We start from the raw sequence: 27,664 nt of genomic DNA, 5'->3' as shown, positions 1-27,664 counted from the left end.
GAGAAGAAGCACAGAACCTGAGCTATGCACTAGAAATCACAGGAGTCTGTTTCTCTGTCAGATAGCACTTAATTATAAATTTGAAAAGATGCAAGCAACTGGGGTTAAAAAGAACCTTTTGATATGTTTAGGTTAAAAAGTGACCATTTCAGAAAAGTATTCCTGAAGAGGAAACTAGAGTTTGGACAATTGCCTGGTCTTCCCAATAAGAAGTAACCAGAAAACTCCTTCATTTAGACATGCAAATGTTTTGCTTGTCTAGAAGGTTCTGACAGTGATGAAGAAAAATAATGATTTTCCGTTATCTTGAGATTTTCATAAACAAAAGAGTGAATTATGACTTGAATGGCATTAGCCATAAGTCTGCAAATTTTAATTCTATTTTTAGCCCATCCATCCATTCATCCACGCAACAAATACTTACTTAATGTTTATCGTGTGCCAAGTATTGGGGTTATGCAGTGAAAGACATGACCTCTTATGGAGTTCACAATTTCTGCATTTCCAAAGTTGGCTTAATTGCCATTTTTAATATTACTCGTTAGAGATTTCAGAGGGTTATACTTTCTACATTAGTCAAATTTTGTATGACATGAAAAGAAAGCACATATTATGAGTAGAGTAAATAAAGTCTTAAGTCCTCTAGATCCTAGAAATTAATAAACAGCTTGATTTTTTTGCATGTTCCCCTAAATCGTGGACTATTTAAAACATATTTTGTGGATAGCTTTCTAAATGCATTACAAGTTCCTTGCTTTTTCATGCAGGATATGCCAATGATTCATTATTAGTTATTATTAATATAATAACATATTATTATGCTGTATCATAATACAGTGGCTCTGTTGGGCTCTATATTGGGTTATGTTGGAACATAGGATCATCTGCACCAATGGAGAATAGCTCTTGACTACCTTGATCTTTTGGGTTCTTTTGACTCTTTTTTGGAAGTTTATCTTTCTTTCCTGTCAGGTACTGATATCAAGCTACTTGCTCCAATTCTTGATTCTTATTTGCTGCTTCTAAATTGCTATGGGCTTGGAAACAATCTAACCAAGAAATAGAGAGGGTTGCCTGGAAAATCCCATGGATGGAGGAACCTGGTAGGCTACAGTCCATGGGGTCGCAAAGAGTCGGAAATGACTGAGCGACTTCACTTTACTTCACCTGTGGAAGACAAGAAGGAGTTCCTCTGGAAAGATAAGAACTTTATCTTTGTGATATTTCTTTTGGTTGCTCAGAGGCTGGTTTTTATTTTCTTCTTGTTTCTTATAATGTTATAAATAGGTAATGTTTTTTGGGTAGCTGTGTTCTTAATCACTGAATTTATTCCTCTACAAAATGCAATATTCCTATGGCTTAACTTGACTTTTCTATTTTATGGAGTTCTTAGAACTCTATTTTGTAACTGGTAGGTAGATCTTCAGCTACTTTTTAAATAGACTACCAAACCACTTGCCTTGATTTACTGGATTGATACCTTTAAACCATAATAAGGCAAGGTTATGCTAGATATTCTGCTGTTATTTAGTTGTTAAATTGTGTCCAACTCTTTATGACCCCAGGGACCGTAGCCCACCAGGCTCATCTGTCCATGGGATCTCCCAGGCAACAATACTGGAGTGGGTTGCCATGTCCTTCTCCAGGGGATCTTTCCAACCCAGGGATTGAACTCATGTCTCCTGTATGGCAAGTGGATCCTTTCAACGCTGAGCCATCAGGGAAGCCCAGATGTTGTGTTACAATTGGTCAATTTTGAAATAAAGAGTCTTTCTCCTTATACACTGATTTGGCAAAAACAAGGCTCACAGGAAGTGCATATAGTGATCTCTATATTCCTACACCTTGCCAATTTAGTAAGAATATGAGCAAAGTGAGACTTCTGACTAAATCCCAGAGATCATAAATCAGATAAGAAAAATAACATGACTTAACTGCTTTCTAGGCTGATATCTTCCCAAATATCTAGGGAGATGGGATAATACTCAACTGAGCTCAGATGATGGAATGTGGGGTCAGTGGTCAAGAATGGCTTTATTGGGATCTTATTAAATAGACATGAGGAGAAAGTATTGCTGTCACTGGAGATTTCCAGACAAAACATATAGAGAGTATAAAGATTTGGATTTAAAAAAAAGACTAGGAACTTCTATCAAGTACTCCAGAAAGTCAAAAGGTATTTTCACCCTGGAGCTTACTGCTTTCATAATCTGACAGGGGAGCTACATATTCTTTAAACTAATGTCATTTGATGACTTTACAGGGGATTAATCATCAGGTGTTGACGAGAGGAGTGCCTCTTCACCCGCTTTTTAGATTTTTTAGGGCTCAGCATCCTTTTATATCCAACTATTACTTGCCAGGTGGCTCAGTAAGAATCAGCCTGCAGTGCAGGAAATGCATGTTTGATCCATGGGTTGGGAAGATCCCCTGGAGGAGGAAATGGCAACTCATTCCAGTATTCTTGCCTAGAAAATTCCATGGACAGAGGAGCCTGGTGGGCTACAGTCCATGGAGTTGCAAAGAGTCAGACACTGCTGAGCAACTGAACACACACACTTGCCTTTGGTCATCTTAAGAATGAGGTCTCATTCTCTAGAGCTGGGCGGTGCCATATATTAGCCACTTGTCACCTATACTTATTAAACAAAGTTGAAAATGCAGTTCTCAGTAGCACTAATCACACATCATGTGTTCACTGAGCACACATAACCAGTGGCTGCGGTATTGGACATCACAGACACAAAACATTCCCACCCTACTGACGGCTCTTAAGGCACAGTGCCGTTCTAGAGTCTTGCCTCAGGGGGATTGCCACCCTGGTGCACTTGCAGTTTCATCTCCAGTATGACCACTTCATTGAGTCAAAGCCTTGTCTAGCCTGACCCTCAGACTTCCTCTATACTGTATTCTACAACTCTGAACCTCTACGTTAGCCCTTCTTTGCAACAGGGTCCTGAGAGAGCTCTAGGACTTTTTGTCAACATTATTTCTCAAGGTTTCCTCCATCTGTACATTGGAAACTGAGTTATTTCCATAGGTGGATATGTAATCTAACCAACCAGTGTTCTTGCTGACCCTTTGTTAACAACTGAATATGTTTAGTATGCTATGGAAAAGATGTTTAAATCAGATTGGGAGCTGGAAGAAGTGAGTTGTGAGGTTTTAGGGCTCTATGATTCTACTTATTTCAACAAAACATAGAGGATTAATTGATGTTCTCCCCTATAAACTGTCAAGAAATATATTCTATTAGATAATTTGATTAGGTATCTATCAATCTGTCTGTTGTTTTGGTTGAGGGTGGGGATGATGAGGTAGTTAGGGATGGAGGGAATATTTAGGTCAAAAGAAAACATCAGTGGAACTTGAAACCTAAGGCCTGCAAAGTAGGATGGTTAACCTCAGATGAATTCTAATGTCAGGATTACCCAGAGTTTTAATAAAGAGAAGTTACTTTTACTTTCTCAAGCCCGCCTATCATTTTGATTCGGTCAGGGGATACTGGCAGTTAGGTTAGGACACTGTCGAACATTTGACTTCACCCTCCATTAGGAATTTTGGACCACTGTGGAGAAAGAGGGGTGAGTGAGAAAGAAGTCTGACAGACATTGACTTAGAGATTTAACAGGCACTACTTTACCAGGAGAGAATTCCCAGTCAACTTTGGTCCACTTGTTGGGAAGCCTTGTTGTTGGGTATTTACGGCCGTAAGTGTACTCCATTGAAACCCTCCACCAACCTACTTGTTATGAAAATCGTAGATCTCCTGGATGTTGCCAAAGATGATATGCTCCTTATTAAGGATCCCAGGGGGGATCTCCTCCACACCACTGGTCATTTCCCACAGGTAGGTCTGTAAGACAGCAACAGTTCCATCATTGGCAAGCACTGCCATGTGAAATACATACAAAACAAATATGCTTTAAAAACTTGTGGGGTAAAGGTCAGACTAGGGCTGCATGTAGAGCTTAAAAAGTGAGATGGTAAATAAGCAGAATGAAAAGAAAGAAAACCTGAATGTTCTATTATCTTGATCTGCTGTTAAGGAAATTCATCCTAGCAACAGCACAAATTCCATACTTTTATTTATTAAATATGTTTTGAGTTTGACTGTGCGTCAGGGGGGAGACGCAGATTTTCAGATTTAAGTTCATTGACTGTGTCATGGATTTTATTTTGAATTCATTTTCCTTACATGCTTTCTTTTATTGGGTCTAGTTCCAATTTTAGAAAAGTTTGTTTTCCAAAGCACGTTTAACTCTCATGCAATTATTACTGACTTGGGGAAAGATGTCCTCTGGCTGGTTTTTCATTCTTCAAGCTCGGATAAGACAGAGTACTGAGCTCCTCTCCAGTACCAGATGTGGCAAGGACACCATTTTCTAACACAGCTGAGAACTGATGACCATAAGACTTACCTCTAAGCACTCGTGTAAGTCCCTCACATAAGCCTTCTCTGTCTGGAGCAATTCTGCCATAATGAATCTAGAAGGAAACAAATGGGCTTTCAGTTGGTTAGAGAGGTAATGCATCCCTTTTTTCAAACTTCACTGCCCCCACCCAAGCATTTATCACATTCTTGAGTGTCCTATATTTCTAATTTACTAACATAAATCTCTTCCTCTGAGTCACTCTCACTCTGATCACTTGCTCTGTGTCCCTTCAGTAAGCTTGTGCTCAGCAAGTTCCACACTTACCCCTTCCTTTCTGCACCAGTTCTACCAGGTTGTGATTCTGTGCTGATATTTGTGTGCTCTCAGTTGCACATGTGTGTGTGGGCACAAGCATGCAGCACCACTCACACTCATTCTCACCAACTAGACACCAATTCAGCTTCCTACATTTCTCTTACTGTAGCTCCCAGAATGCTGCTTCCTGCTCAGTAGAATTGCTGACTTACACCAAAATGGTTCACAGTTTCACAGGTTAAACCAGGTTTAAACATCAGAAAGGTTAGCAAACTCTTTTCTGTAATGAACCAGAGAGTAACTGCTTGTGGGTCCTTCAGTCTGTCACAAGCACTCAGTTTTGCTGTTGGATGTGAAAGAAGCCACAGGCATATGTTAAAAAGAAATGTCTGGCTGTGTTCCAATAAAATTATTTATGAACAGAAAATAATTTCATCTAATTTTTATGTAACAAAATATTCTTGTTTTGATAGTTTTCACCATTTAAAAATGTAGAAAATAATTTTTAGTTTATAACCTATACAAAACAGGTGGCCTATAGGCCATAGTATGCTGACCTCTGGCCTCCAAAGGGACTATTTTACATTGCAAACTACTGTGCCTGAGGCTGAGTGGGTGATCCCAGCCACAGCACACGCTAACAGTGTCAAGTGACTGCTCTTCACTCTCCCCAAAAGAGAAGCCTGTGCCACACATTTGCAAGAGGAGGGCTCCTTTCTCCCTGGACTCCTAAACAACACATTGCACCCAGGCAGACATTAAATTTAATGACGTGAGGCTTCACTGTAGTGTACCCACGTCTTTCACAAAGTTGTATTATAAAAGGTCCTTTCTAGCTGGTATGTGATGTGCAATAGTATCTGATTTAGCACAAAGTATATTTTTATACATTTATTTTAGATTATCTATGTCACTGTTTGCATGGTACTTTATAATGAAAATTTCTATTTACAATGTGTCACATCAGATAAAAATTCAGAGAAAGATTATCCACAGAGTGTTCCCTGTTGGAAATTTCACAAGAAATGTTAAAATAAGAAGCATCTTGTCCTGGACCTTTATCGTCATGGTATTTTTTTTTTTAAAGCAATACATTGTTCTAGCAGTGGCCTTTCCATTGAAGTATAAAAATCTCCTTTTGGAGGAGTTAATAAGCTATACTCTTACTATTCTTGCTCTATTGGTAGATGGAAAGTCCATGAGCTTTGAAGTCAGGCAAACAGGAACTGAATCATGACTGCTGTTTCCTAGAGGCAGGTCTTGCTTCTCTAAGCCCCAGACTACTCAATTGTACACAGCTGATCACAAAGGGCTGCTGCAAGGATTAAACAAGCTCATGTAAGCAAAGTTCCTAGAACACTGTAAGTGCTTGGTAAACAAGGAAAGAAGGAAGATCAGAAGGAACATAATCCCACGTGCTTTGAAAAGCTGTCTTTGATTTTACTGCCTTGGATTCTGGCAAGCTTCTATCTTCTCCTTTTTTTCTCCTCCTACTTCCTACAGTTTTCCCTGTTTTTCTTCATAATATAGCTTCACTACCGTCTACCCCATTTTCTTTTACTTTCCATCCACCTTTACCATCCTCTGGCGATTTGGAGTCCCAGAGAGAGCCCAGCAGGAAGATATGCCCTCACACTGTCTCCTCATTTTCCTCCCTGTTATGGGTTGAATTGTGTCTCCCCTAAAATGCATATGTTGTGTCCCAACTCCAGGTACCCTAGGATGTGGTACTTATTCAGAAATAGAGTCATTGCAGATGCAGTTAGTTAAGATGAGGTCATACTGGCGTAGGCTGGGCTCCCATTCCAAAATGACTGGTATCCCTAAAAGTTGGGGGGGGGAATCTGGACACAGGCCTGTGTTCAGAGAGGATGCCATGTGCATGTGAAGACAGCCATCGACATGGCAGGAGAATGGCCTGGAGCAGAGGCTGCCCTCCCAACCCTCAGAAGGAGCCAACCCAGACAATATTGTACTCTCAGACTTCTCGCCTCCAGAACTGTAAGACCATACATTCCTGTTGTTAAAAGCATCTACTTCATCATACTTTGTTACAGCAGCCCAAACAAATGACCACACTCCCAGATAAAACACAAGCTCTGACTTCACAGACTACCTTGAATTTCTTCAGCTCTAAGGGACCCGTGGTCCTACTTTATTTTGATAAAATCAACTACAGAAGACTTCTTAATCTTAGAACACACTTTTTTTCCAGCATTACCTGAAAGGACTCTGTCAAAATGCTCTTCATAAAGTGTGCGCTTATCTCTGGCTATATGTAACTTTGTAACACCGCTGTTAAGGAAGCAGAGTGGCAAGACCTGGTTTGTAAAGTTGACTTAGTTCATTGTTTCTTCTCTCCAATGCCCTACAGTTCTTGGTTAGCGTGAAATGTGGGTGGAAACATCCCGTCTGTCCATCCCAACCTCTGTAGGTGGTCATGAGGACACATCAGCTAGTCTAAAGTGATGGGTGGCAGTGAAAACCAAGCACAGCCATGAGGAACCTGCCAGTCAAGCAGAAACTGCCCCCAACCCCTGCCCACATGCACACACAAACATACTCTTTTTTCCGGGCTGATTTCCGCTTCTCTTCATTGACCTCATGGTTGGCATCCCGGAGCTTGACCTCACGATCTGAAAGGCTTGCTGGGATGATGTCCAGCTCCAGGTCCTTGTTATCCTATACACAACAGATCACAGAGGTCACCTTGGAGATGTTCTGGAAAGCAACTCATCAGAGTTAGGGGAGGCAAGGGACAGGAAGAACAGAGAAGGATATAATGGAGAAGGATAAGAAGATGGGGAATCCCACCAACTGCCACCCACAAGCACTCTTCTTCATAATTCTTCAAAAAATTCTTCATAATGTTTTTTCAAATAAGAAAAATATAAAATGTTCAAGTCAAGTGTTCAGGACTAATATCTACAACAAAGGAAAAGAATGAACACATTTGATAATTAGTCTCATATTTCCCCAAGGACTTTGCTCTGTTTAGATCTCCACACACACACTGGTCCAAGGTTGATTATTAACCATTAAAACAGATGTGAAACAGAAATGCATAAATACAGAAGAAAACTTCCATTTGTCAAGGGGAAGTAATAAAAGTAAATATTTTTATTTAAACAAACTGGAAATAGCTTTCTATTTCTGGAAATAGAAAGCTAAATGACAGAACGATTACTGAACTTTCTAATTGCCCATTCCTGCTTACTTCAACCACTGTCTGGTATTTATATAGGATGAAAACCTCTCGGAAAAAAAGTTCATAGGTTAAAGCCTGGGGGAGACGTTAATTCCCCCAATTTTAGTGGTTTGACCACTTTATTCTCTGTTTCAGAGTATGAGCCTATTTAAAGATTTAAGAACTAGAAACCCTAGGATTAAATTGCCACCCTGTATTTAGCTCTTAATTCATAGGTTACTGACCCTTATTATAAAGAAGAGATTAAAAAGTCAGTCTTCTTTGCTTCCTGGCAAAGAGTGTCTCTTTTCAGTTGAAATGTCAAATAGACTTTACACAAATTGCATCCCTTATTCTTAAAAGAGCACTATTATACATACTGAGGACTCTAATCATTTGCTGGTCAACATAATTGGGTGGAAGACAGTACTGATGAAGCCAAGATAAGGAGTTTAATCCTTACAGTCAACAGTTAACTCTATACATAGAAAAACTCTGTTCTGTAGCCATAGGCCCCACTCCTGGCCAGCCAATTTTACAATATACACAGTACCAGTTGTGGGGAGTTGGAAGTACCAGCAAGATCCAGCCCAACCAGGAGAAAAACCACACAAGGCAAGAGCTCTAGGTGTCAACAGCTCAGGAAGATTCCTCTGCAATCCCAGCTTCCTTCCACAGTGAGGAGTGGCAGTACTGAGGGAGAGGGAAAGGAAGATGTCCCACCTGGGAACCCCCATACCTACCTCTGTGTTGACTCCTAGGGCTTTCTCCAGGGAGTACCGGTATTTTCCCATCCTCAATGAGAAGTCTCTGTAATGCTTGTCCACTGTGGTCACCCATTTCCTGATCTCTGTGGCATGAATGTGACCTTTTTCCACAAAGCTATCAGCCAGCTGAATCAGAAGCTTCACCTTCTCCTTTGTTTGCTGCCCCAAAAGATGGTCATAAGTTACTAGCTGACCTTTACTCTCACAACCCATCACCCCATCCCTCTTTCCTTCTTCACAGCAGCCATAGAGACCTCAGAGCCAGGCTGCCTGGATTTGTATCCCAGTGCTATCACTGGGTCCTGGGTAGCTATTGAAACGCTCTGTGCCTCAGTTCCTTCATCTGCAAAATAGGGATAATAGTTTTTACATCAGAACATTGTTGTGAGCATTACATGAGTTGACAATGCAGGATGGGTCTGAAAACAATGCTCAAAATAAGAGCTCAGTAAGCAATAAACGTTAGCCAGTATGATTACTGACGTAAGAATCTCTGATGTTAATATATAACTTTATTGGTTTACAGAGTATGCTAATGTCACATCAGAGGCTTGTTTGAGTTTTAAAGCATCCCTAGAAGGCAGGTGGAGGGAGGCAGGGTAGGTCTTATTGAGTCACATATGAAAAAAGCTGAGGCTTAGAGAGGCTTAGGGCTTGTCCAAGTTCATACAACCTGTAAGAGATAGAGTGTATTTGCCTATTGTCTATAGTTGCTAGTTTTCTCCCTTCATTGCACTGGCTTGAAGAAGGCTTTCTAAATATCAAGTGAGTTGGTACAGCCAGAATCTGAAGAAATCTAGCTAGCAGATTTAAGAGTAAACTCTGTCTTGTTCACCACCAGGATCTTATCTTTAGTTTCCTTTAGAGAGAGAAGAGTGAACAAAGCTAGTATCCATCACAGGGCTAGTAAGGTGGAACCATGGCATATACTGAGTTAATTTCATTTCTAACAAGAGTGTGTTCAACACCTACCCTGAACACACCAATGTGCAGAGGGCTGTGGGAACTGATTTGGGGGGTAGACAAGAGAAGAAAAAGAGATACTCATTTCTTCCCAACAGTCTTTATCCCTAGAAGGACAAGACTTTCACCCAGAGCAGTTAAATAACTCAGGGCATTATGTAACTGAATGCCAAAATGTAAAGTACACATAGTTAACACTGCAGTGATTTTAAAAAAGGAAAAAAAAAAAAAAAGGTGGGCTGGCAGAGGCAGGACAGGTCTCATAGGGGAGGTGGGGTCTATGTGCGTTAAGATATAGAAATGGAAGGGCTGTCCAAACAAGCAAACACTTGCTCATCTTTTATCCTAAGTTTACGTTTTGAAACTCTAAAGTCTATTAGTAAAGTCTGATAGATTTTAAGAGAAAGGAAGAGTATTTAAATATTATTCTGAAAAATCATCTTTTTTCTTTCAGACAGGGGGAAAGTAGATCCAAAATTTGGACCATGCTACAATCCATATAACTGAGAGAAGCAGACAGAAAATCACTGGAGCAACAGTGGAACAGACAGAAGGGCCTTTCGTTCCTTATGCCACCACCATCACCCTGGCCTCTCCAGGCTCATCTACAGCCCCTCCTCCCATGAGAGACTGATCCTCTCAAGAAATGCCAGAGGCAGCTTCTGGTTGGAAAGGCAAGAAGAGAACTTGGCCACCACACGGCCAGTGCTCCCGCTCTCCAGCAACTCATTGAACACGTCTGAGCCTCTCCTGTCTCAGTGCAGCAGGCTGGTTCCTAGGGCTGGGAGACAAGGGGCCAGAGAGCTTTAGTGTGAAGGAAATAAGGTGGGTATGAGGACAGGAGAAACACCTCCTTAACCATGAAAAGGCAAACAACAGCAGCACTGAGAATCAGTCAATAAAAGATACCTGGTATTCCAAGGACTTTTAAAAAACTTGATTTATTTGGCTACACTGGGTCTTAGCTGCAGCATGTGAGATCTAGTTCCCTGACCAGGGACCAAACCGTGCATTAGGAACACAGAGTCTTAGCCACTGGACCACCAGGAAAGTCCCCCAAGGACTTACATATCATTGCATTTGGGGTTTTCCCCCTGGAAAACAATTTTTCTTAGGTGTTTTTTTTTTTTTTAAACTTAAAACAGATTTTGTAGCTATAATCAAGAAATCTATCTTTATATAAAAGCGTTGGAAATATATACCTATTCTCTGCTATTGGTACGGAGACTTGAGCATGAGATGGGGCTTTATAGCCTATTGGTAGCAACAGTCCTACCAGAGCAGCTATAGCAGAGGAAATTATATCCTGAAACATCAAAACTGATTTCAGCGTCAACAAGGAGAATGGCATGTGAGCAAGAGCATTCCAGGTACATGTGGAACCCGGGAAACCAAACAGACAGTGAAATGAGCAGCATAGACAAGGCCTTCCTCACGTGGCCTCACCTGTCTGTGTGACCACAGCTCTCTGTGGCTTCTAAACTCCAGTCATGTTGACCTTCGCCTGCCCCTCCTGCAATCAGTGGCTCCTCCTCACCCCTGTTTTTATCTAAATGTCCCTTCTCCCCTCCCTACAAGCTGAGTGGGGGATTGCCCTTCCCAGTGTTCACACGGTACCACACACATGCTGCTACTTCAGTGAGTCATTTATGTGTCTCCTTCATTAGACCATATGTTTCTAAGAGAAAAATGTGATATCTTACTCATTCGTATCAGCAATGTTTAGTAGGTATAACATAAATGTTGGGGAAATGGGTGAGTGGGCAAATACTGTGCTGAGAGGTGAGCAGGGCTAGACCAGCAAGAGTTGAAGGCTTACATGGGGAAGAATTGTTCAGTCACTCAGTCATGTCCACTCTTTGTGACTCCATGGACCTCAGGCTTCCCTGTCCTTCACCATCTCCTGGAGCTTGCTCAAACTCATGTCCACTGAGTCAGTGATGCCACCCAACCATCTTGTCCTCTATCATCCCCTTCTCTTCCTACCCTCAATATTTCCCAGCATCAGGGTCTTTTCTAATGAGTTGGCTCTTCACATCAGGTGGCCAAAGTATTGGAGCTTCAGCTTCAGTATCAGTCCTTTCAATGAACATTCAGGACTGATTTCCTTTAGGGTTGACTGGTTTGCTCTCCCTGCAGTCCAGGGGACTCTCAATGAGAGTCTTCTCCAACACCACAGTTCAAAAGCATTAATTCTTCAGTGCTCACCCTTCTTTATGATCCAACTCTCACACGCATGCATGACTACTGGAAAAACCATAGCTTTGATTACACGGACCTTTGTTGGTAAAGTAATGACTCTGCTTTTTAATATGTTGTCTAGGTTTGTCATAGCTTTTCTCCCAAAGAGCAAGCGTCTTTTAATTTCACAGATGCAGTCACCATCTACAGTGATTTTGGAGCCCAAGAAAATAGCCTTTCACTGTTTCCATTTGTCTCCCCATCTATTTGCTATGAAGTGATGGGACCAGATGCCATGATCTTTGTTTTTTGAATGTCTCATTTTAAGCAAGCTTTTTCATTGTCTCTTTCACCTTCATCAAGAGGCTCTTTAGTTCCTCTTCACTTTCTGCCATAAGGGGGTGGTGTCATCTGCTTATCTGAGGTTATTGATATTTCTCCCGGCAATCTTGATTCCAGTTTGTGATTCATCCAGACCAGCATTTTGCATGATGTACTCTGCATACAAGTTAAATAAGCAGGGTGACAATGTACAGCCTTGATGTACTCCTTTCCCAATTTGGAACCAGTTTGTTGTTCCATGTCAGGTTCTAACTGCTGCTTCTTAACCTGCATACAGGTTTCTCAGGAGGCACATAAGGTGGTCTGGTATTCCATCTCTTTAGGAATTTTCCACAGTTTACTGTGATCTATTCAGTCAAAGGTTTTAGCATAGTCAATGAAGTAGAAGCAGATGTTTTTCTGGAATTCTCTTGCTTTTTCTATGATCCAACAGATGTTGGCAATTTGATCTCTGGTTCCTCTGCCTTTTCTAAATCCAGTTTGTACATCTGGAAGTTCTTGGTTTATGTACTGTTGAAGCCAAGCTTGGATGATTTTGAGCATGATCTTGCTAGCATGTAAAATGAATGCAACTGTGCAGTAGTTTGAACATTCTTTGGCATTATGTTCTTTGGGATTGTAATGAAAACTGATGAACAAATTTGACTCATGAAATGGACCCAACCATGCCCATGGCCCCTCCTGAGAGCAGTCTGAAATGATTTCTAGTGGGTGACTGTGGTGGCACCATGCCACCTGCCACATGTCTGGCCACAGCTGATGAGACCAGAGGTAAAACCTGTCCCATAAGGGCAGCCCATCAATATGCAGCCAGTGACTTCCAAGGTGTCCTGGTCTAGGAGCTCTTACTGAACAGGGACAGGGGCAACATGCTGGGTGGATTTTCTGGGAATGTGGACCATAGAGACAGGGTTCTGGGTAGCTTGTTGCAGAGCAGAAGTGAAAGCAGAGAGCAGAGAGGAGGAGAGAAGGGAAGCTGAATCACAGTGGTGGTGATGTTAGCCTGTACTGAGCTGACCAGGTAACACGGCTGCTGAAACTCTCCTTGGTCTCGGGTGACATCCCAATTTTCATCTCTAGAGGTGAGACTATGCTACATGTCTTATTCTTCCCATCAGGTTGAGTCACTGAGCTTTTCCTGGGCTCCTGGGAAGTCCAGCTACATAGCTTCTGTCTTTATTTCCATATCCTGCCATACAATAAATAATCTTTTCCTCTTTGTAACTTAAGCCAGTTTGAAACTCAAATCTTACCACTAAGAAGAGTAACTTATATAGACTGACAAAGTGGGGGTCAGATTGTAGATGTGCTTGCATGTCAGGTTCAGAAGTAAAGACATGATCCTGTGGACAAAGGGAGACTCTGGGGAATATAATTCACTTGGGATTGGAAATCTTGGACTGACATCTCACTTATCTTGGGCTTCTTATGCCCCTTATTATATGTTTTGCTCTTTCATTATGAAGTCTAATTGTTATCTGCTGGAAAAGACAGAAGTTAAAAATAATAAGAGTTCAGTGGTTCTATTTTTCTTTTTTCTTTCTTTCTCTTCCTTCCTTTGATCAGTTAATATTATACCATCTTCCCTAGTCAGAGTGCCTTACTCTGAATATAGTTTGTAAAAAACGCCTTTGGTGTCTTTAGCACATTTGACAGGTCTTTAAAATTTAACCTTCTTGATATATTCTTATCAGGTCATTATAAACTTCCACTTGGCCTTTCATTGCTAATCTGCCTTGTACTTACTGCTACATTCTTTGTAGGTATGGAATTATTGAGTTCCTTGTATAGGCAAACAGTTTCTCGAGGTATATCTTCATATTCATTTCATGGGAGAGAGAAATTGTCATTAAATATGAAAAACTAAACCTTTCAAAAATGTCTGCCACATGTGAGTTATAGTCAATTCTCTTAAGAAAGAAAAGTGAAGTTGCTCAGTTGTGTCCAACTCTTTGTGACCCCATGGACTATAGCCTACCAGGCTCCTCCATGGGATTTTCCAGGCAAGAGTATTGGAGTGGGTTGCCATTTCCTTCTCCAGAGGATCTTCCCAATTCAGTGATCGAACCTAGGTTTCCCAGGTTGTAGGCAGACGCTTTGCCATCTGAGCCACCAGGGAAGGCCCATTCCTCTTTAGAGTTTCAAAAAACAGAAATATACTCATCTTTTATTTGAACTACTTAGATTCTACTTTTCTCATAGAAAGTGCCTGACAAGTTCAGTGTCCTCTTTCCTGGCTATTTGAATTCCAAGACATAATTTAGTTCAACTAAAGCTCCAGTTACTTTCATTAATACTTAATTCTCTTTGTTAAGAAGAATTTAGCCAAGTTTATCTCATAGCTTCTTTCACTTTCAGAGATGAAATTATCAGTTTAAAAAACTACTTTCTCAGCAATTAAGGAATCAATCCCATTCACCATTGCAACAAAAAGAATTAAATATCTAGGAATAAACTTACCTAAGGAGACGAAAGAACTGTACACAAAATTATAAGACACTAATGAAAGAAATCAAAGATGACATAAACGGATGGAGGGATATTCCATGTTCCTGGATAGGAAGAATCAATATTGTGAAAATGACTATACTACCAAATGCAATTGCAGATTCAATGTGATCTCTATCAAATTACCAATGGCATTTTTCACAGAACTAGAACAAAAAATTTCACAATTCGTATGGAAACACAAAAGAGCCCAAATAGCCAAAGCAGTCTTGAGAAAGAAGAATGGAGTGGAGGAATCAACCTTCTTGACTTCATGTTATACAAAGCTACAGTCATCAAGACAGTATGGTACTGGCACAAAAACAGACATATAGACCAATGGAACAAGATAGAAAGCCCAGAGATAAGCCCATGCACCTATGGATACCTTATTTTTGACAAAAGAGGCAAGAATATACCATGGGGCAAAGACAGCTTCTTCCATAAATGGTGCTGGGAAAACTGGACAGCTACATGTAAAGGAATGAAATTAGAACACTTCCTAAACACCATACACAAAGATAAACTCAAAATGGATTAAAGACCTAAATGTAAGACCAGAAACTATAAAACTCTTAGAGGAAAACAGGCAGAACACTCGATGACATAAATTAAAGCAAGATCCTCTATTATTCACCTCCTAGAGTAATGAAAGTAGAAACTAAAGTAAGTAAGTGGAACCTGATTAAACTTAAAAACTTTTGCACAGCAAAGGAAACTAGAAGCAAAGTGAAAAGACAACCCTCAGAATGGGAGAAAATAATAGCAAATGAAACAACTGACAAAGGATTAATTTCCAAAGTATATAAACAGCTCAAACAACTCAATACCAGAAAAACAAACAACTCAATCAAAAAGTGGGAAAAAGACCTAAACAGACATTTCTTCAAAGAAGACATACAGATGGCTAACAAACACATGAAAAGATGCTCAACATCGCTCATTGTTAGAGAAATGCAAATCAAAACTACAATGAGATATCACCTCACACCAGTCAGAATGGCCCTCATCAAAAAGTCTACAAACAATAAATGCTGGAGAGGGTGTGGAGAAAAGGGCAAGCTCTTGCACTGTTGTTGGGAATGTAAATTGACACAGCCACTATGGAAGACGGCATGGAAGACGGTATGGAGATTCCTTAAAAAACTAGGAATAAAACCACCACATGACCCAGCAATAATTCCACTCCTAGGCATATACCCTGAGGAAACCAAAATTGAAAGAGACACATGTATCCCACTGTTCATTGAGGCACTATTTACAATAGCTAGAACATGGAGGCAACCTAGATGTCCATTGACAGATGAATGGATAAAGAAATTGTGGTATACACACACACACACACACACACACACACACAATGGACTATTACTCAGCCATAAAAAGGAACGCATTTGAGTCAGTTCTGATGAGGTGGATGAACCTAGAACCTATTATACAGAGTGAAGTGAGTCAGTAAGAGAAAGATAAATACCATATTGTAACACATATATACCGAATCTAGAAAAATGGTACTGAAGAATTTATTTACAGGGCAACAATGGAGAAACAGACATAGAGAATAGACTTAGGACATGTGGAGAGGGGAGGAGAGGGTGAGATGTATGGAAAGAGTAACATGGAAACTTACATTACCATGTGAAAAATAGATATCCAATGGGAATTTGCTGTATGTCTCAGGAAACTCAAACAGGGGCTCTGTATTAACCTAGAGGGGTGGGTTGGGGAGGGAGATGGGAGGGAGTTTCAAAAAGGAGGGGATATATGTATACCTACGGCTTGATTCATGTAGAGGTTTGACAGAAAACAGAAAAATTCTGTAAAGCAATTTTATCCTTCAACAAAAAATAAATTAACTTAAAAAAGTACTTTCTCAACATCATTATTCATTGAGAAATGTAAATAAAAACCACAATGAAATACCACTTCATACCCTTTAGCATGGCTATATAAAGAAGACAGATGATAACCAGGGTTGGGGAGGATATGGAGAAGTCAGAACTCATATACACTGCTGCTGGGGATGGAAAATGGTGTTCACGCTTTTGGAAACAGTTTGGCATTCCTTCAAAAAGTTAACTACAGAGTCATCATGTGACCCAGTCATTCTACTTTCAGGTATATACCTAAGAGAATTGAAAACATATGTTCACACCAACACCTGTACACAATGTTCACAGCAACATAATTCACAGTAGTCAAAAACTGGAAACAATTCAAATGTCTATCAACTGATGAATAGATAAACAAATGTGGTATATATCCATACAATGAAGTATTATCCAGTCACAAAAATGAATGGAGTTCCAGTGAAGACCTGCTGCAATATGGATGAATCTTGAAAATATGTTAAGTAAAAGAAGCCAGATACCAAAGACCACATATTATATGATTTCATGATTCCAAATTGCATCACAAAGTGTCTGGAACAGGCAGATTCATAGAGATAGAAAGCAGATTAGAGGTTGTCAGGGGCTTAGGGGAGGAAAAGACAGGAGTAACTATTGATGGGTATGAGGTTTATTCTGGGAGTGATGAAATCTTCTCGAACTAGATGGTGGTAATCATTGCACAGCCCTGTCAATATATGAAAAAACCACTAAATTGTAAAAAATGAAAAACAGAAGAATCTAAAGAGTTTTGCTATTAGAAAAACTGAGTTCTTTCAGATGTTAACATGATTAAGCTTTAATTAACACCATATACCTTGACCCTGTATAAATTTTGAAATCCACAACAGGAATATATCACTTGGATCTTCTAACTGGATTGACTACAATATAGCACAACAAGAAAATTTTGTTTTCCTCTTATCCTCACACAAATTCTCTTTATCTTATTTTTATTCTCACATTTTTGTATTGCTATATAGAAAGTACCTTTTTATATTCAGTGTTTCTTCTACTTGATCTGTTTCTTTGGAATAGAGTATCTAATTTGATAGACTCAGTATATTCTATTGCTCAATTCAATCCTGTGATCCATCATACTTTCTGTCTTGTGGTTTAAGGTCAATTTGGTTTCTATTTCAAATTCACTTTATTGATTATAAAGATTAAAACCAAAGATGGCTGGTTAAAAAGAGGTTTGCTTCTGGTAAGTAGGATTAGGGTAGGGCAGGAGGCTATTGCCTTTCATCAGAAGGTCCCCAGGTAGATTTGTTAACTTGTAGATATTCTCATAACGAATAGTCCTGACAGTTGGAAATGATAGATGGGAGGATGAAATCCCATTAACAGAAACAGTTAAGAGTAAGAACAGAGAGAGAGCCAGAGTAAAAAAAGCATATTAAGTAGAAATTTGAGGAGGAAGGGTTGTTGAAATCTACCCAGACTTCTTTTTCTCTTATGTTCTCAAATATTTGTAGCCTCTCTTCAATGTATAAGATATAGTTAGGTAAGTGAATAAAGCATTGTTCTTGTCCTTTGGAATCTTGCAGGCTCATACAGGAGACAACACTGCATACACATTACTGGGGGAACAGGATGGTCCATGACAGGTGCCTTAAGGGCCATACAGACAATGGCTGCAGTCCAAGGATGGGTCAGATTGTATCCTGGCAGGTAAGCAGGATCACAGAGGAGGAGGCACTGAAGTGGAAAGGTGGGATCTTTTTAAAAAGTACAAACTAGAGGGAAGGGGAGGCTAATCTAAGGAGAGAAATAGTATAGAAAAGATACAGAAGCAAGAAAATAAATGATGCATTTCTTGGAGGGTAAGAAAATATATCCATTCAGCTGGAGTGTAAAATTTGCATAAATGGGTAACTGAAGATACAGTTGGGGTGGTAAGGTGGCACAGATGTAGACGTTGTTGAGCATTAGCCTGAAGGCACTGAAGAGTCATAAAAGCTCTCAAGCTGGTTGGTAGTATGACCAAAGTAGTGTTTTAGAGAGGAACACCAATGAAGGGCAGGATGGACTGGAAGGAAGGAAAGGCTGAAAGCAAAGAACCCAATTAGGGTGACAACAATGTGAATAGAAAGGAGAAAAATAGGTAGATTGTAAAGGAAGAATAAAATAAATTGACTAAATGATTCTCCACATTTCTACTTTGGTGATGGGCAGATTCTGATCCTAGGAAGTTCTGGGTATCTGCTGTGATCCATCCTATGTGAGTAGGATAACCATGGATCTGATACTATTTAGACTACTAATGACTCATTGTTGACACTATCTGGAAAGGGGCAGATGGATGCAAAGTGGGTAATTCAAAACCATTTTCATTTGGATTTGAAAAGGGTTCTGTGCATCTGCCACCTCCCTAGTGCTCTTTGTTCTAGCTGGTCTTGAAATGAATCTCTTATCTGATTGACAGCTTTTCATATTGAGTGACAAGGCCCAAAAGCTCACAAGTGTGCAGAGGAAAACTCCCCACTATCAAGAGTTCAGGGTGTAGGATTCACAAAGTGTAAAACCATTTCTGAAATATCTCAGGAATGAGGCTAAGAGTCTAATTTTGTTAGAGCAAATTAGAGGGAAATTTGCCACAGTGTCAGAGGGATCTCTGGGTAAGATAGGCATTAATATGTTCCTCCCTTAACTCCCACAAAAGCAGCTCTCATCCTGGAAGAGCATCTTTCATGTCTAGAAGTGATGCCAAAGGTGGTCCTCCATGGCAGGGAGCCCAGGGTGAGGGACAGGAAGCTACAAAGAGGGAACTGAGATAGATTTCATTTAAACTCAAGGTTCTCAGATCAAATCCTGGCTAGGAAAACATGAAAACAAGATTTCCTTCTATTATAGCATTCTCCACCTCAGTGTGAATCGGGGTGTGAGGATGTGGGTACATACACTAGAGTGTGTTGTGCTCCCCAGGGACCCCAGCCCAGCTCATTTCCTGGGCAAGGCCAGATGGAAGTAGTTAGTTCTAGAACCTGCTTTGTGAAGCCACCCATAGCCACTGGCCCTTCTCAAAAGGTGGACTTCCCAAGCCATTCAGATTGCAAGAGTATGTGGCTGATATTCATACACACGATGTACATTTCACATGAACACATTCCTTTGCTGTATTTGGTCTAAAAGAACACAGCAGATTCCAGAACCTGGAGAACAAAGATGAGGTCCATTCAGAAGCACAGCATATAGGAGTTGAGACTCTGTGTACAGAGCTCTACCCAGCAGCTGCATCTCTTTGAATGTTCAGATTTCAAAAGAGATGGTTCTACCTACGTGTCCCACCTTGGCTCTGTAGTCAAGCATTTCTGTACAGAGGCTGTTCTCCTGCTCATAGTGTGAAAATGGCCAGAATGGGGTGTGCTAGGTGGAGGGGGAGGGCTCCAGGATGCTTCCTACCTTGGCAGGCACCCTGAACTCCCCATATTCTTTCAGCAGTTCCTGAGTCTCCTCTGTGGTCTCCCCGGTGGAGGTATGTGTTGAGAGGTAATATTCCCCTGTTTCTTGGATCCAGTCTAGTGCCTGTGGGAAGAAACAACCCACTAAGTTCTCCCAAAAGCCGGTTGTTAGTAGAAAAATATGCCATGCTCTGATGTGAATGTTGGTGGTTTGGAACAATATGATGGACCCAGGAAACCCTGGCATGACTTGGAAGTTGGTTTATGGAAGTGCCCTTCTCTGTTAGACTTGGAAAAACCCACCAGCAAAGACAGTGTCTTGTCCGTTAAACTGGGGACTCTTCTAGACCAGGTCCACTATTATCCATGAGTTAGGGCAATCTGCCCCCAGCATCTCCTCCCAACTCCTGTCACCAAACTCTGAGTAAAGTGCTTGGTAAAAGTTGAATTGCTGGTTAGTGCAAGGATTCTTCTTTTTACCCCCATCTCCCATCTCTACTGTCTGGTGTGATGACCCTCTTTGGAACTGTCCCAAGTCTTGGTCATCTGGGCCTCTGTACCGTCCTTGTCTGAGACAACTCCAGGGAAAGCGCTGAACATACCTGCTTGGCGCTTCGCTCAAACACCACATATTGCTGACACTGGTCTAACCGCCGCTTCTTCAATGTCCAGAAGTGCAGGACACGGTTCTCCCTCTGTAAGAGCTCACTCAGGATGGCTGCAGGGCAGAGAGCAGGTGCTGGTCTCAGGAAGGCCCTGATCAAATCTGACCAGCCACTCGGGCCCCACATCCCAGATGCCAGATAACTCTGCCCTTCGCCAACTCTCCCCATAGGACTAATTCAACACCAGAAGCAAGGGGTCAAAGTTTGGTTCAGAGAGAATTTCGCAGAGGAGAGCAAGATCGGGGAGACTGGGGGAGGGCCTACTGATGAAGTTGCATCGATAAAGCGAGGGAGAGGATGTCCCCAGGGTGACTTAAAAGTGACCCTGGTTTTCTTCACACCAAAGCTAGTCCTTGATGATAGGAGACCTTGGGAAGTATTGGTGCTGAAAATAATAACTAATTCAACCAAATCTTTAGAGCCTGTAGAGAGTGAATGGACTTGGCAGGAATCCCAGCCACTCTTGGAGGTTCCTAGCGGAGGGCCAGAGGTGAACAGGCACAAGGACTGGGGTAACTGCATGGACAACCATGTCACTTGCCACATACTCTGCCTGTACAAGGGACTGTGCTCTTAGTACTTCAACAGCATAGCCTCAGTTTAAAAACCTCTAAATCATGGGCATAGGGAAGCTGTGTTGAAATCATGTCATCATGGAATCATGTCTCTAAGCCCATACTCCCATGCTGGTTGGGACCGATCACAAGAAAAGCTAAAGCTATCCTCAATCATCTCTAATGATGGCAGGTGTGAGGATGTGCATGAGGCCACGGAGCACAGCAGAGGCTGTGGAGGCATCTGTCCAGGTCAGTGCCCGCCCCCGCCCCCCCGCCCCACTTCCCCTGGTCCAGAAGCCGCTGGCTACATGGATAGATTTCCAAAGTGTTTAATAGTATGTTCTAAGCTTGAAGAAATCAAGTCTATTTTGTACTGTTTGCCTCTGACTTCCCACTAACTATATTAGATACTAATAAGATATACAAGAACGATGCTATGAAAAGTTGACACTTACTCAGTTCCCACTATGTGGCAGACACATATTTTCATAGTACCTCGTTATGCATGGACCATTATCATCTCCACTTTACAGATGAAGAAACTGAGGTTTAGAGAGGGTAGGTAACTGGCCCAAGGTCATTCTTATGGAAAAGGGTAGAACTTTATGACTTCAGAGCCTTTGTTCTTAGCTACCTTGGGCACCCACATTATTGGGACTATAAAGCACAAGTTATGTTGCAGGGAAAAGCCAATTCTGACTGCATGGTTGGAACTGTTTCTTTGACTTGCTTTTCGTTGGTTTTCTTATTATAATCCATAATGGATTATAATAATAATCCATAATCACCCCTAATGGTCTGCCTCAGAGAGTCCTGCCCCTCTGCCTGACTGTTAAACTAAAGTACCTTTGCTCAGAATCCTGTCCACTTGTGGATGGCAGGAAGGAAGAAATCAACACATTCCCTGGCTGAGGCTTGCCATTATAGGAGATATTTGCAAGATTAATGGCCCTTATACTTTGTTTTTTCACCTCCTCTCATCTCTGATCTATAAAAGAACCCAGTATTGATACCCCAATAAGACTGTTATTTTGAGACATTAGTCTGCCATCTTCTAGGGCTACTGGCTCATGGGGCAAGCAGAGCAAGCTTGGACTTGGTACAGTGTGCTCTACACAGAGGGCACAGCCCAAATTGTAGTGTTCGTTGATTTTTTGTGAACTTTTAATGCACTATGGAAGTTTAACTCTCAAAGGATAGAATCTGTCTCTTCTCCCTTAGGCTGAGAACTTATATGGGTCCCTATTATTGATCTCTCCCTATATCTATGCTCTTATTATATAGCTTTTTAGTTCCTCCCCCAAAGAGACCAAGTGTACTTCCTCACCCCTGACCTCACACTTGGTCATGTGACTTGTTTTGGCAAGTGGGTCGTTGATAGGACACACGCAGGGGCTTGGAGTGTGCTTGTGCACTCAACCTTGCCCCTTTGATCTCTGCCATTACCTCCCTAAGAAGTTCTCCTTGGTGACCACTGCCCCTTCAACAAGATCCCAGAATTAATCCACATGGAGCAGACAAGAACCCATCCTGTGGTGAAGGGGCCAAGCCAGCCAGACCTGCAGTCTCAAGCAGAAGGGCATTGTTGAGCCCAGCCAAGGCAACTGGTCCCCAGGCAATGCAGTCAATGAACAATAAATGCTTACAGTTGTGGGCCACTGAATTTCAGGGGTTGTTATATAGTAATAATTGCTCCTATAAGAAAAACTAGTGGCACTGGCTTTGGGCCCATGCAGCAGGTGAAAAGGAAATGGATACAGAAGAGGTTATAGGTCTCTGCTAAGGTGGAAGCTACAACTGGGCAAAGACAGTGAGAACCTGTGTTACCTTTAGTCCTTTTGTCTCCAAGTCAGAGCTTTGTTCACTGAGGTCCCTCCGTGGTGGCTGAGAGAATTAGCCCAGCTTAGGTGGATGTCCTAATGAGCTTCAGGTTTCATTTTTGCCCCTCTTGTAAGCTTTCCTGAGGGCATACCCTGCCCTGGCCCCGACCAAGATGTGACACATTCTGCTCTCCCTGGGAGGCTGCCACTCTTGGCACACTGGGGCAGAGGTGGGGCACGCTTGCTCTCAGCAGGTAGCTGGCCTCACTCAAGTCACATTTAGACATCAGAACACAGATGTCTGTGAAAAATCTGAAAAAATCTGCAGGAAGGGAAAGGTGACATAATGCCAGCCACCCACAGGGCCCCTCAGCTGCAAACAGGATAGCACATCTGGAAAAGGAATCCTTCTTCTCTCTTCTCTGTAGGGAACTTTGATTCCTAAGTTTTAATTCTTCCTGGTGTCCTCTGATCTTGCCACCTCCTGAGCCCCTTAAGCAGGAGAGAGGCCCTTCCTAAAAGAGGTCCAAGCTTCCCACTGTCCCCTTAGCAGCTTGCCAAGCCTGTATCACTTCCTTCCCTAGCCCTGGTCTCCGGAGTTGTATTGCTCTGCTGTGTCAAGATGACATTTGTTAAATTCTTCACCCACTCAAAGGCTAATTTCTGTAAGGTCAAGAGTAAGTGATTCCACCAATAATGAAAGTGAAGTCGCTCAGTCGTGTCTGACTCTTTGGGACCCCATGGAATGTAGCCTCCCAGAAGAATTGATGCTTTTGAACTGTGGTGTTGGAGAAGACACTTGAGAGTCCCTTGGACTGCAAGGAGATCCAACCAGTCCATCCTAAAGGAGATCAGTTCTGAGTGTTCATTGGAAGGACTGATGTTGAAGCTGAAACTCCAATACTTTGGCTACCTTATGTGAAGAGCTGACTCATTTGAAAAGACCCTGATGCTGGGAAAAATTGAAGGCAGGAGGAGAAGATGAGACAGAGGATGAGATGGTTAGATGGCATGACTGACTCAATGGAAATGAGTTTGGGTAAATGCCGGGAGTTGGCGATGGACAGGGAGGCCTGACGTGCTGCAATCCATGGGGTCGCACAGAGTCGGACACGACTGAACTGAACTGAACTGAACTGAAACTTTAAGATAAAACAAAATATATTTGGGGAAATTTTATAGTCATTTTCCCATTCCAAATTTTGATGCATGATGAATTGCCACTATCCATACCATCCCACATCACACTTTTTCTTATCTAAGGAGAAGAACCAGGAAATCTGAGGTCACATGAAGACCAGGTACCAAGCTCTGGTCCATGTGGCTGGAATGGCTTCAGGTTGGCAGGGCTCACACTGACCTTTCACTTGCTGTTCAGGTCCTCGGGTGTGGCTGGCAGCACTGGGCATGCTGACGTTGTTCCTGTGGATGTACTTGAGAAAGACCTCAGCATTCCGCCGTGCCAGGGTGCAGGCCTGAGAGAGACAAAGTGTGAAGTCCCACACGTAAGTCCCAGTCCAGAGGTACATATGATCTAAGACACCAGAGAAGGGATGCTGGCAATGAAGCTTCTGGGGCTCTGGGTGAACAGAGTCCTGGAGGCCAACTGGAGCAACATGGATGTTGCAGTTCTAATGGAAGAGGCTCACTTATTCCTTTAAGTGAAAAGCTTAACAAAGAAAAGCTCCCTGTTCCTCTCTCCTTTCCATCACAAGCGAAAAAAGAAATCAGCTACTCCTTGACTACTACATGTATTGATTCAGCATGACCACCATCACTTTCAGGCTGATTTCCTTCTGCCACATATAAGAGTCCCTCGTATATGACCTTGGTGTAAGCCACTTTAACATTAGCTTAATTTAGACTCGAGAAAGCAAATTCAGTAATCAAACCTATTAACCACACGTTCCAAATATAAATGGAAATTACCCACATTTTAGAAACATGTTTGTCCATAAAACCCACCTCTACCTCAATAAAATTAATAAACATCCTACTGCTGGGCACAATATATCATGTAAAAGAGTAACAGCCATTGTACCACCCCCTTAAGGCTCATAAGAGCAGTGGGTAGCAGAGAGGACAGGTTTGTCCCATGTTGCTGTACCGGTTGGAGGCTGGGGCCCAGCAAGAGCAGGAGTCATGAGCAAGTCAGGACTAGAATCTAGGTCTACTGATACAGTGCTTCTAGTTTCTCTCAAGACTAGAGATTTTCTGAAATTTCTTTACAAAGCAGTATTTTTCCTGTTGGTAGAAGTAATACATGTTATTCCATTAATTTTCAGTCCACAGATTTCAGGACTAAATTATCTCTAAACAAAATTGTTAACTTCTAAACGTTTTTATACTTAGCATCTGATTCTACAAATCATATGGTAAAAACTAAGCTTTTTTATATTTCGCATCTGATTCTACAAATTACATGTTAAAAAATTATTTTAAATGTTGCTTGCACAATAACAGTTTCTGGGAGCTCTGGTAAGATTGCTCATGGTCCTACCACCCTGAGGCCCATGAATTTAACAGCTGGATAGTGGTCCAAAGCTAAAGAATCCAAAATTCATCAACTAATGTATACAAGCAGAGAGCTTAATCTTCTGTCTTTTGGGCTTGTAATTCCTACAACAACAGAGTTTCTCAACTATGGTTTTAGACACATATGGAAAACATCAGAACATTTTTTTTTCCTTCTTCAAAAAAATCATTTAATTTTATGAAGAAATACCTTTATACCTCTATTTAAAAACTTTGACATGTTCTACTTAAATTGTTTCATTTTAAACTTTGTTTTATCAGAGGGAAGACTTTTAAAATCATCTTAAGCCCTATATGGAAGAATTTCTATTTAATCTTATTAGTAAGAGCTGATTACTAAGGGTTCTGATCAAATGCAGGGGCAGATACTAGATAGACGGGAGGAGAGCAGCAGGAGGTCATCTTTAAAAGAGAATAAAAATAAAACTTAAAGAGGTGGTCAAGTAGAGAAAACCCCTAATAAAAGAAAAGCAGTTAATTACAGAATTGTAGAAAATGAGTGGCAACATGTTAGAGTATAAAAATTCTCCAATGTGCTTTCAGAAACCTGAAAGGAAGCAGAACATGAAAGCAAGGAATTTGAGAGTAAATGGAGCCTTTGGAAAAGTTTTCACACTGAAGGCTCTGTCAGAGAGAAGATCAAAGGCAGAAGGAAACAGGCTTAGGAGGTCTTCCCACACCAGCTAAAAGCTGTTGAGAGCTGGACTGTGTTTCTCCCCTGGGAAAGCTAGGTAATTCTCTCTTCACAGAATAACACAGAATAAACAGTGTCACATTTATTGGTAATTGGTAACTGTTAGATTGATAAATAAATGTCTAAACATATTTTTTAAAACTCTTGCCCTAAATTTTGTGTCATCCAATTATAAAAGATGTATTTTAATAGTTTTCTATCTAGGCTTATATATTTAAATTAAAATATTTTTACAGATAAAACATAACTAAGTGAAAGTATGTATTTTCCTCAGTAAACATCAATGGGATATCAGGATATTTGTACACAGCACCAGCAGAAATGGAGCATTCTAATTACCTAATTATACAAAAAGTGTTGAGAGAAATAATGTTTGAAGTGTAACTTTTCAACCTTTCAAATGTCCTCTCTACAAATGACTCCCCTTAGATAAGAAACTAGAAAATACAGGGGTGTGGGAAGCCCACGCGAAGCAGTGAGAGAGAGAGGGAAAGAAAGAGACAGAGGCAGAGGAGAAAGAAAGGAGGAGGAGGGGGAGGAGGAGGAGGAGACAGAGAGAGACAGAGGCAGAAAAGGAGGAAGGGGAGGAGGAGGAGACAGAGAGAGACAGAGGCAGAAAGGAGGAGGAAGGGGAGGAGGAGGAGGAGGAGACAGAGAGAGACAGAGGCAGAAAGGAGGAAGAGGGGAGGAGGAGGAGGAGAAGGAGGGGGAGACAGCGAGAAAGGGAGACAGTAGATGAAAAACAAGGCCAAAGTCCCAGAACTTGGATGACAATGTGTTCTGACCTTAAGAAAGGCTTCCTTTTGTTCCAGATGTTTACTGATGAGTGGAATGACGTGGTCGATCTCTGTTGCTGGCCCCAATTTATCTCGTCCACCACACCAGTCCTCATCTCTTCGGTATTCTTGCTCTAAGCTCTCCAGGACACTACAGACCTAATGAATCATGGATGAAAAGACTTAGTAATTGTTTAAGAAGTATTTTATAAGGACCATTAGCTTAGAGACCCCTATTGTAAATGACATTTTTCATTCAAAATCCAATTTGTGGCCTTAGGTGTGCAGTACCCCTGAGATGTCTAAGAAAAAGTCCGGGAGGCAGTGAGAATCCAGTGTCTGGAACTTGGAAGACAGATTACAACTGAGGTATGGACTTTGGAATCATTTTCTGACAGCTGATGGTTGAAGGCTACAGGGATTGATGACATCACCTAGGGATAGTGTACACAGCAAGAAAGGAGGAAAGACTAGTAATTTGGGGAGTTTCAAAGTGTTTTTATATATTAACTTGCTATAATCTTATGATAACCTATGAATTAGGTGGAACAGGAAAAGGAAGTTTGGGGAAGATATTTGAGTTGCCCAGCCATCTGTACTTGTCCTACAGGAAGTAGCCTCAAGTAGAGGTAAAGGAGGAAGTTGCCTATGTTGTGTGCTTTATGGACCATAAGTGAATGCTATCTTTCCTCTCCCTGGCAAAAAT

The 27,664-nt window shown here is 41.4% G+C and overlaps 1 protein-coding gene across 15 annotated transcripts in view; it reads right to left on the bottom strand.

Moving 5' to 3' along the window:
• Nucleotides 1–27,664, bottom strand: part of KALRN (kalirin RhoGEF kinase) — a 671,401-nt gene that overhangs the window by 242,111 nt on the left and 401,626 nt on the right. For all 15 annotated transcript variants that reach the window (XM_043473179.1, XM_043473181.1, XM_043473183.1 and 12 more), the window contains exons 18-25: nucleotides 26,968–27,117; nucleotides 24,314–24,428; nucleotides 20,514–20,629; nucleotides 19,913–20,035; nucleotides 8,622–8,804; nucleotides 7,255–7,373; nucleotides 4,422–4,488; nucleotides 3,747–3,856 (exon numbers count right to left, since the gene is read on the bottom strand). In XM_043473179.1, coding sequence (XP_043329114.1) covers nucleotides 3,747–3,856; nucleotides 4,422–4,488; nucleotides 7,255–7,373; nucleotides 8,622–8,804; nucleotides 19,913–20,035; nucleotides 20,514–20,629; nucleotides 24,314–24,428; nucleotides 26,968–27,117 — 983 coding nt within the window. The remainder of the gene's footprint in view (nucleotides 1–3,746; nucleotides 3,857–4,421; nucleotides 4,489–7,254; nucleotides 7,374–8,621; nucleotides 8,805–19,912; nucleotides 20,036–20,513; nucleotides 20,630–24,313; nucleotides 24,429–26,967; nucleotides 27,118–27,664) is intronic.

The sequence above is a fragment of the Cervus canadensis genome, chromosome 7 (genome assembly GCF_019320065.1).
Source record: "Cervus canadensis isolate Bull #8, Minnesota chromosome 7, ASM1932006v1, whole genome shotgun sequence".
Classification (NCBI taxonomy): Eukaryota; Metazoa; Chordata; class Mammalia; order Artiodactyla; family Cervidae; genus Cervus; species Cervus canadensis.
The sequence above is the reverse complement of the archived record's forward strand: the minus strand, read 5'-3'. Positions and strand labels throughout refer to the sequence as shown.